Source organism: Neodiprion fabricii, chromosome 1, assembly GCF_021155785.1.
Source record: "Neodiprion fabricii isolate iyNeoFabr1 chromosome 1, iyNeoFabr1.1, whole genome shotgun sequence".
NCBI classification, from domain to species: domain Eukaryota; kingdom Metazoa; phylum Arthropoda; class Insecta; order Hymenoptera; family Diprionidae; genus Neodiprion; species Neodiprion fabricii.
This window is the reverse complement of record NC_060239.1, coordinates 7,288,489-7,299,154: the sequence shown is the minus strand read 5'-3', so window position 1 is coordinate 7,299,154 and position 10,666 is coordinate 7,288,489. Positions and strand designations below refer to the sequence as shown.

Genomic DNA, 10,666 nt, shown 5'->3' with positions numbered 1-10,666 from the left:
ACCGAAATTAACGTCTCGAGTTACAATTTGGATGCAGGCATTTACGTACCAACAGCGAGACAGTGCTTCTGGATAACTTGTTACGTGCAATAAATAAACGACTGCCCGTGAAGCTTCTGGTTAATCCGAAGACGAATTCGTTGCTCGGTATTCGTTCCGAGCCCCCATTATCCCCTGAGAGAGAATTAAGGCCGAATTTCTAATCCTTTCCCATCTCCCAAAGGTCGGCCCTAATTATCGTATAGCCATGGTGTTTTTATGCGTGTGGGCTGCATTCCAGCCGCCCAATTCCTTTCCTTCTTTTTCTCTTTTGGTACAAAACGTAAGAAAAAGTGAAGAAATAAAAGAATGAAAGAAAACAATCCATAAAATGTAACGCGACACGAAAAACGGAGAAGAGAGAACTATTTCCTTCTCATCTCCCGCACCTCTGAATTTGATCATCTAGTTCTTAATGTAAAATTTTTCTCACCATCAATTACGGTGTTCCGTGTTCCGTTCGCCGTTTCAAAGACCCGACAGGCTTGCTTTCACACAGCACGTGCAAATTATAGTACGAAATTGAAATCGCGTGACAAGGGAAAATAAACCGGGAACCACGCACCTTGGCTATATGTAGGTGGGTATAAGCTGCGGGGCGAAGCGATAAATGGTTACAATTTTGGATGAAAGGAGGTTGTAATAAAACGGTTTTGACAATCCGTCCGGGTTGTTGATTTACTCATGGATATCTGGTTTTGACTAGCTCCAACATAGCGGCGTCGAACCACCGCCACTGCCCCGTGGCAATGTTCCAAATGCTGTCTGTCGACTCCAGACAGCCGGAGCCAGACATAGCTCTCCAATTCTGGGCTAGTTAAATCAAGGCGAAAGAATAATAATGCTTAGCGGGCTCCTCCCATCCATTGGTAATAACATCGGAACAACGAGACTCTCGAGACTTGCCCGCGGTTTGATCACCACCCTAAACAGTCGCTTCGTCCTTACCGTTCTCGTAATTCTTCCTTGCCAAGTCGATGTTGTGATTGAGATCGCAATCGGTTCCGTTCGCGTCATCGAAGAGATCCGACGAGAGCTGTCGCTGCAGCAGGATCGTCTCGTGGGTCAGTCCTCGAACTTGGACCAAAAGTTCCTCATAGCTTGACACCGGCAACGTCATCGTTCGCAGCTATTCCAAGTCTCACCCTGCAGCCCGCAGATCTTCCTCTTCGACAACCCTTCACCGCGCTCCATCCGATCCTGGGACCGAACTGGAACAGACAAAAGAACCGATCCACGATTTAGATCATACGCGATATCAGTTTTTTTTTTTTAAACTGAGACGAACCGACGGTACTTCCCAGTCCTTATTCGACTTTACACGTAGCAATCAGGCCGCGCTTCTCTGCGGATTTGACCCAATCTTAAGACCACGTGAGAACCGTACTTTCCTTGTTAGCTGCCCCAGCAACCCAGGTAGAATAACAACAAACTATTACACAGCACACTCGGCTCGCCAAGGCAGGAATCGATAATTCGGACCTCGTGTCATACATTATTACTTACCCTCGACGCGCGCCTTCGGACCCCAAAATAAACGGGGCGAAGAACCAACGCTTCACATCGCTGCAATCGTTACGGTACACCAGATAATTCATCCGCAGGACTAAGTTAAAGTTTGCGCTGATGTGCCGCAAAGGGCAGTTAGTTAAGGTCGAGGCTGTCGGGTACAGGATTCTATGCTACTGCTTCAAGAGCCGTTTAAACAAGACCGCAAGTTTCAAGTCGCTTCCAAGGCTTCCAAAGATCTTTGACACAGAAGCGATTAATTTACTCTGGTTTCTTACGCGCTTCAGAGTTCGTTGACGAACTTCCATGGTGTGTAATAAGTCACTGTTACTCGGGTCGAGTTTCTCCCCGTGAACTCGAGTTGTCAATTGACACTGTCCACTTGCCATGATTCTCACACGACGTGCGAGCAATCATTGGCGACATCGTTTCTGCTCCTCGTATCTTGTCCCTCTTTTCACTCTGTGAATAAGAGACCCAGGAAAATGTACTAGATGCAGCACTGGGTGGTGGCACGTATGAGCCTTGTAGCCGGGGCACTAAAGTCTACGTGGCACAAAGTGAAGAGTCCACTTGCTGGTGGTTGCAGCGTTGCGGAATAGGGAGGAAGGCGGAGGAGCTTCGGAGCCGGGCGTGAGTCACTCCGTCAATGTACCTTCCATTATTCCATGTATACGTGCATGCTGACTAGCCTCCGTGCACACAACCACCTTGGTTGTATAGCTGACAGGCAGGAGTTCTCAACCCGGTGAGAATTTGGACGAATCGGACGCACTATACTTGGCAAATTGTACCTTGGTATACATTTTCCCAAGTCAGTACCGACCTTGGAGAACGTGGTGTAACAAGTGACATTTACAATGGTACCCGCGCGTTATTAGCTCTAATTCGATTACCCCGTTCGCTCGATGTCGTTACGAAATAATCCGTCTCGCAAAATATACGCCTTCTAATCTACCTGGAGTACGTTTCGCGTGTAGAGGAGTCTCCCTGGAAGCACGTTGTCCGTTGTTTGAACCGAATTCGAATGGCTAAAAGCCAAAAACCTTCCATACCCCAGACGCGTTGAATCATTCTTCAAAAGCTGCAACACACGCGTCGAACGAGTTTTTGAATACGATCTTCAAATGGCAGCCGCAAACCTGTCCAACTTGTCTCGAGTAAATTTACTCTCGTGATGTTCATGCATGAGGAATCGCACAGAGAGAACAGGTTCGGCGTGTCTGTAACGACTGCTACGGACAAACCAGCAGCTGGATGAAAATTTCACTATAAATAATCTCATATCACTCGAAAGCTTTGTCATTCGGCTTCCGTCATCGCTACGCTGCACACAAGATTATTATGAAAAGAAGCCTTAATTCCCGTAAGAGTACCTAAGTATTTTACAGACAGTACAGCACAAGGTTTATTCGCGTACAAACTTTAAGCGAGAGATTTTTCCTTGGTATCCAAAGTCAGTGAATAAAAAACATCCATCGATTTTGACGTTTCAGTCCGTTGGTTGGGGCCCTCTTCGAAACTATAAAATTTGTTGGAATACCTTACGTTACGTATATGGATAATCATTTGACAAGTACCCAAATGAAGAAAATGTTTTTTATTCTCTGACTATGATACCAAGAACAAATCTCTCGTACAATTCAATAAGATCGATTAACTTTGAGTACCTTATACGCACTTTTCAGGAGGGAAGTGAGCGATTGTCAAAGGTGAATGCACCACGTATTGATTCCTGGCTTCCGTATTGCCTTACCACGTACTACGTCGCTCGTCGTGTTCAAGTCCGCCTTCCAGCTCGTGTGGAAGAAGGTACTTACTGTTAGTACTGCTTCAAGGAGCCGAATGAGCTGAGACGAATACGGTGTTTAAAACTCGTGACCAGAACTACGTCGACTTCCATATCGAAGGTTCTAACTTCACTACGATGTTACGAACAAGGCGGCAGCGATTTATTATGAAGAAAGAATGATCAACTACGAAGGAACAAAGAGGACAAGGGTACAGAAACGACAAGCCCTGGGCAAGGACGACCCCTTAGAAGGTATGAGCCACGTTTTCTCATCGCAACATAATCCTTTGGAAGAATTCATAAATCCTATTCTCTCTTGGCCGTCGACTTACAAGGTGACGCGACGATCTTGGTCTCGATCTCACACGTGACGTTCTTCGCAGTTGTGTTCAACGAAAATTCACTTTTTGTGTGTAAAATGAAAACTTTGGCCTGATTACGTCAGGAACATGATTTGGTATAGTAGAATCGATATTAGAATATTTTGTATACCTACGAATAGTTTTATTGTAATATGATTTATTCACTTTTTCCAAAAATACAGTTTTTACGATCAAAAACGATGTTGTACATAGTGTTGCGGTACACTGGTCGACAAAATTTTGTAACAAGGAAGGTGCTTACTAATTTTGAAATACCTATCTACCCTCGTTATAAAACCATATTTATTTTGATTCGCTCAGGTCTGGGTTTTGGGTTACAGCCGCTACCGGTAAAAATGAATGCTCATCGTTTCGACTTGCTTTTTTTGATTCGAAGTGTTTTATTATTCATTGTAACTAATTAACTGGTATTGATAGTAAATAACAAAACACCTTGAATCAAAAAAGGTAAGTCAAAACGATAAACAATAAATATTACTGATAGTAGCTGTAACCCAAAAACCAGACGTGATCGAATCAAAATAAACATCGTTTTATAACGATGGTACATAGGCGATTCAAAATTGGCAAGCACCTTTCTTGTTAGAAAATTTTGTCATCAGTTCCGAATTCACCTTTCTCGCATCACCCTCTTCGCTTGTGTTCGAGTGAAACTTTTCGAGCCAGCCTTGCGTATACACGCCGTGTAGTCCCTGTATACTTTTGGCGTTTAAAAAGCTTATTCTTCCGAGATTTTGACAAAGAACTAATCTTCAGCCGAGTTGCTCGAGCAGTACGCGTGCTCGTCATAGCTGCGGCAATTTGCTTCTGCAACGGGTCCGACGAACCGGAATCAACTTTACGCCTCCCGGGCTTAACAGTCCCGTGCCGCAGACACGCTACGCGAGTGATTCGGTTGGCTGGTTTAGTTGAAATTTCAAATTACACTCTAATGGAAGAATTTAATATCGAATTATTATACGAGCAGAAGTACGGAAAGGCCTCACGTTGTGGCCAAACACGCTTTTCGGCCTTTGTAATTACGCCTCGAAGATTATTATCATACAGTGTAATATGTTATTACTCTAACTACGCTTCTTATCTCAGCTAGGGTAATTACTCGAAACCTGTATATATACGTATATTTAAATACCTCGCCAGAGGCCTCCAAGTTCAATATCGTTTACCACCTCTGCAGATGATGCTCAAACATGGTCAGACCTTGGCAAGAATGTCGACCGGTTTAAAGAGAATTACTCGGTCAACCGATCACCGCGAGTTAACGATCCCTCCGTCTCTCTTGCCATCAGCTGCTTCCTCTCTCCTTTCCTTTCTCTCTCCGCCTGCACACTTCGCGAAAAATCTCCTGACACGTATCACCGGCTCACATTCTGCGATACGTGGGTTACACGTACCGGAACATTGCGATTGCACGGTTACAAGAAAACTCTCCGTACAAGCTCGAGCTAACGTTGAAGTAGAAACTTCAAACTCGCATTGTGATTACAGGATCGTTTATTTTCAGGAAACGAGATCGAGCGAATCGCTGAGATCTTGGCGCTCACGGAGCAAGAAATATGAATAGATAATTATAGCGTAAAGACAGTCATAGATACGAATGATCAATTTCATCGGTATTAAAGAGCGGAGAAGAAAAGGCGCGATCTTTCGTTTCACACTTTCTTTGATTCATTGCTAGAAAGTGTGAGTACGGATCGTTAACCTCTCGCCGCTCTAGCGTTTCCCAAATCGAAACGCAATTTGTGCCAATGAAAGTGGCTGCGTGGCGGCGAGTGTGTTAACCCGTCGAATTTAATTTATTTCTTATATACAAATTAAGAATTCGGCGGAGACGCGAGTAAAGGTCGAGTGGATTCGTCGTCATTCACCACTGACGAGTGAATTACAGGTTCAGCCGGACTAGATATTGTCCGAAAGCAATTACCGCGCTGCAGCGCGGCTCGCAATCAAAGAGGGAGGACAAAATTGGGCAGAGAATGTTCGGGCCTCGGTGCCGGCGATAAGAGTAACTTTGAATTAGCCCTGCTGACCCAGTTCGATCCTAGAGCCTTGATCTTTTTATCCTACTTGGGCTGTCGGTGTTATACCCGTGGAAGTTAAAAACGAACGCAACACCCGAACTACTACGCTGTGTCTGCTCTCTCTCCTTGGGGCCCAGAGCGTTTTTGTTGAAAATTTACAGAGCGACGCTTCAATAGACTTCGGCAATTAACTTTCAGCTCCGATTCTCGTCGTGAGAAACGCTTCTCGAGGTACGGAATCTGTAAGGTGCTCGAAATTTGCACTCAATGTTCGGAGTAAAAAAGCCTTGCAATACTTGTGATCTGAAACTGGAACAATTATCACAGGCCTGCAAAAAATAGTTTATCTCATCCGAATTGGATGATTTTGGTAAATGTTACGTTTTCGGGTTTCCTGAATCCAAAAATCACTTTCATTTTCCTCCATCACGTACAGTATTTTTGCAAAATACAAGGTGTTCGCTTGAAAAAACCACCGTTTCATTACAACGAGCTGAACAATATTTCTTATAAAATTAAAAAAACAATTTCTTCATCAAATCTATGTACTCAACATTCCGTGTTCATTCTTTGCCTATTAACTTTTTTTTCTTCTCTTTGATACTTCTCTGAACACGCTACCGCTTTCCATTTTCTGTTTGTATTTATCTTGTGTCTCACTCTACTACCCATTAAATGAAAGTAAGAAATAACTTTTGCATAGGATTTTTGGAACCAGAATAGGATACCAGATTTCGAGTTAACCGAGAGTTTCACTTTAATTGAAACAACAAACACGAGTTCAAGAAATAAGAATTTTTTCACCATTTTTCCCGGTTTCAGTAAGTATAAATCTATAAAAATCGGTACAAAAAATGTGTGCAGTTTTTTGATTGCAGACCTGTGCTATTTGTACTTCAGTGCGAAAAAATGATTTGAACACTTGCTCGACCTCTGACTCGAATTTCTTACGAAAAGAATATCAGTATACACGACGCTTAGAGTCGCTGTAGTTGGCTTATTGCCGTCTTCCCTCTAATCTCATAAAAGAGGCTTAGGAATCGCAGCTGGACTGCCGATTCTCCCCGAGGGTGAATCTTCTCCGTTTTTTTTTTTCTTCTTCTGGTTTTTTTTTGGTTGTCTTTCTTATCTCCTCACATGTACGCGGGATCCAGATAATAATAAGAGCTGAAGAACGTGCTGCGTGGATGATATCGCCGCCAGCGGTGATCGCATGCACGCCGTTCCTGTACAACATTATGGGTATAATACTGTGAGACTACGAAAGGGATCGAAGAGAGTGGAACGTGCGTCGAGCCGACATCTCAAAAGATGGAATTATCTTGGGACGAGTGGAGGCGTAACAGCGTTTCCAGATTCCTATAATCGTTTCTAAGATCTCAACGAGTTGAGTGTTCTATAAATATATCCTTAGAGCGAGAGATGTGCAAGGTGGACGGACCTCTTTGAAAGCGTGGAGCGAGTTGAGAGCGAGAGCTAGCTGTGCGGTGTCTGCTAGATGAATAGACGTCGTGCTCTTACACGCGTACACGACGAGAAGTCGAGATGACAAACGTTACCTCACCCAATTATGCAACTTCGGACAAAAAATAACACTCCGGGCACAGAAATATTACGGTCCGACTTTTACTACGCGTTACGCGACGTCGACGCGTTGCACGAATCGCATATTGCGATTTGATTGTTGAGAGAAATTGGAATTCAACGTGATTCTGATATCTTATTGAACCCAACTTCATTCTCCGTTGACGTATTTTGCATTATTTATTTTTATAATTCGACAAATACACACTCAGGAAAAGTAAGTGTATTTTTATCTATTTTGAATTGAAACGAAATCAGTTAGAAAAATTTCGACTGCGAAATAGTTGTTCCAACTGCAAACACTTTTGTGATATTATTGTAAGCGGCATGAAATCTTTATCGTGAAATTGGTGCAGTTTTAAAAACACGCTCCAGCGTGTAGAAACCTGTACAAAATGCATAATATTTTAATAGTAGTGAAAATTAATTTGCTGAACGAAACTCTGTTTTTAACAATAAACCCAGAAACCCAGTATTCTACATTCTTACAACCTCGACCAATGAAGTGGACTGGTACTTGATTAAGTATTGTTATATTTATTATTTTCATTTCCATTTGAAGCAGAAATCTGTTACCTAAAATTTTGATTACACTCTCCAGAAAGAAACGCAGAAGCTGCGGACTTGAAATTTAACCTTATCGTATAATGTTCGTCAACATTTTCTTGCCCAGCGTAATAAATCATTCTGCGTTCTATTTTGGATCAGTAAAATTCGCAGTTGATATCGAAACATGCTATTGAAATTTTGACAGTCAATCCTAACGATGTTACAAAGTGTTTTTTTTCGACAAGTTTGAATTATATAGAACGTTATTGTAAATCGATAAAAAGCAAAGCATATCGATACTTTTGGAAACTTGACTCTTTTAAAATAATTTCAAAATTGTAACAAAAAAAAAAAAGTTATCTTTTTGACAACGTTACTATCTTCAGCCACGCTGTGTAAAATGCATAGTATTAAACAAAGTAATACACTTATACCTATATCATAGTATTTGCTCTAATTCACGAACACATACCTTGTTGCGAATCTCTCACGCTCTTGAAAACCTCGAGAAGTGAGATAAGTCCTGTCGAACAAGCCTCGAAACTGTTACAATTCTCAACTCTTCTACAGCCTTGGAGCTGTCGGCACGAACAATAATAATTAAGTTTTCCGATCAGTACAGAACTCAAGTCGAAGTGCACTGTTAGAGGATCACGAAAAATGACAACGTCGAACCGCGCACTGCCGGTTTAAACGATCGTACGAATCAGCGTACGGGCATCGATAAATGCGACAAAGCGATCGAGCCGACTCTAATCGCGAGTGATAGTTCGATTGTATTCTTCGAATTGGGGTGGATATCAGAGATTGTCGAGCCGCGACCCGAACCCCTCACTTGCATTCCGGTGTCACGCGGTCCCTCCACTGGTGTCCGCTTCGGGCCGCGAATGCCGCGATGTGCCCGAGAACCAGGAGGTCACGCATGGTTTCCCGCCGCCGAGGGACGAATTCCCCTCCTCGACCGACGCCCGGCGTCGTTTGCTTTCACTGGCTTCCACTGGCTTCCACTCTAGGCCTGCCATGCTGCTCTCTCCTCCCTTGCACCTCCGAAGGTTCTCTCACTCCCATCGTCGTCTCCTCTAGCTATACTCCCCCTCATCCCCTTCCCACAGCCCCTTAAGCTCGCAGCCTTGGCGGCGCCGCGACGCCTGGCATGTTCGAGGCGGTTCTGCATCGCCAATTCCGCGATACCTCCGTGCAATCGTGGGGGGGGAAAACTTTTTACTTGACTGTTTTCGTGGAGATGGAAATAAAAAGGAAGGCAATAAAACGCAATTAAAACGACGGAGTAATGAGAGAACCCGTATCTTTCACGACTCGTACAGTTCGTAACTTTTAGTCAATGACGTTCACCCGTCGAAAATGGTACAGTGTTTAACGATATTCCTACCCATCGATCTATGAAGAATTGCTGAATATTATTATCCGTTTGGCTCGTATACTTGCCTGGCAAAATCTATAAATTGATAAGAATTCACAGTTGGTGCAGCTTGAATTTTCGGAAAAGGTGAACGCAGTCACGTTTCTTATCGTGGGCAAATAGTTTGAAAATGATCGCGACCCTGTAAGATTAAACTAGGATTCTGTTTTGAAAAATGTTTGAACATCGGCAAGAACATAGATCGATACATAAGTTATCTACACATATACCAAGATACTTGTAACAGTCATATTTCGCAGGTAAGATTACCAGTTTCTCACTACGCCCGCTCTGCGATGCAGACTGTGAAATACGAGGCAGGTATATAAGGGTAAGGTCATCCATAATAGAGAAGACGTTTTCGTATCCGTAGGTGAGTAATAATAAATAAGCAGCGGGGATATAACCGTATACTGGAAACTCGACGGACTCTGCACGTGTAACATGTTTTATATTATGCGCATCTAAATCGCCCCGCAACGTTTCACGACCCTTTCCCATTTCGAACCAGAATTCCACCCAGCGTTGTATAACATATGTATACAAAAACGTTCTTATGTATGTATAATATAAACGTCTGTCCGTGTGTAGCTTGTAAGTACAGGTATTCTGCTTTACGCGATTCAGGTGAGGGTCGCGTCGACGTCTGACGCCTAAAATATGATAAATAAAGTCATATTTTGCATGGAAATGAAAGAAAGTTACAAAAATAAATGATAACAAGGAGAACGCCTGAAGAAAAGAGCACAGTTGCCAAACGATTCGTTTTGGTCTGCTCTTTTTCCTGCCGTATGCCTACAATTAGCGTTCATCGTCGCAACGCGTGCTGCTCGATTGATCGTCGGCTAGCTCTGATACGCTACAGACGATATTTTAATTGGGCAATCGGATGTGGGATGCTTTTGAAACGATATCGGAGTGGCTGGAACTCGTCCAAACTCTGCGCAGTTTCTTGGCTCGTGTTGGACCGATAACTGCACCCACAGAGCCCGGTTTAGCACTGCGTCACAGAGATTTCATACGAGTGCTCTGGATCTTGGATCATGCGGTAGAATAGACGGAGGGAAAAATTCGCAATGTTTTTCGAGCGATCGCAAAGTTCGCAAAAAGTGAAGAATAGTCGATTCCTGAACCATCTGCAATGTTCATTACAATATATCTTTATTGATTTTCTTGGTACAAAACTTGACAATTTGCTAAATAATAGCGTGATAATTTGTGATTAGGGTATAATGTGCGGTACGAGTAATGCCACGAATTTCAATTATAATTTAAAATTTGCTGGCGCCCATTCATCGGATTAGATAAGTCGACGCGAGCTCTTCGCATCGGCTTTTGAGAGATCAAAATCTTGACGATCACAGTGAAT

At 43.1% G+C, this 10,666-nt stretch overlaps 1 protein-coding gene across 6 annotated transcripts in view; it reads right to left on the bottom strand.

Moving 5' to 3' along the window:
• Nucleotides 1-8,846, bottom strand: part of LOC124177099 — a 32,771-nt gene extending 23,925 nt beyond the window's left edge. For 3 of the 6 annotated variants that reach the window (XM_046559104.1, XM_046559141.1, XM_046559132.1), the window contains exons 1-2: nucleotides 8,350-8,846; nucleotides 988-1,250 (exon numbers count right to left, since the gene is read on the bottom strand). In XM_046559104.1, the coding sequence (XP_046415060.1) occupies nucleotides 988-1,159 (172 nt within the window). In that variant the 5' untranslated portion in view covers nucleotides 1,160-1,250; nucleotides 8,350-8,846. Of the gene's footprint in view, nucleotides 1-987; nucleotides 1,251-1,327; nucleotides 1,468-8,349 lie in introns of those variants that run through there. The other 3 variants (XM_046559149.1, XM_046559114.1, XM_046559165.1) reach the window with 3 other exon arrangements.
• Nucleotides 8,847-10,666: the final 1,820 nt, after the last annotated feature.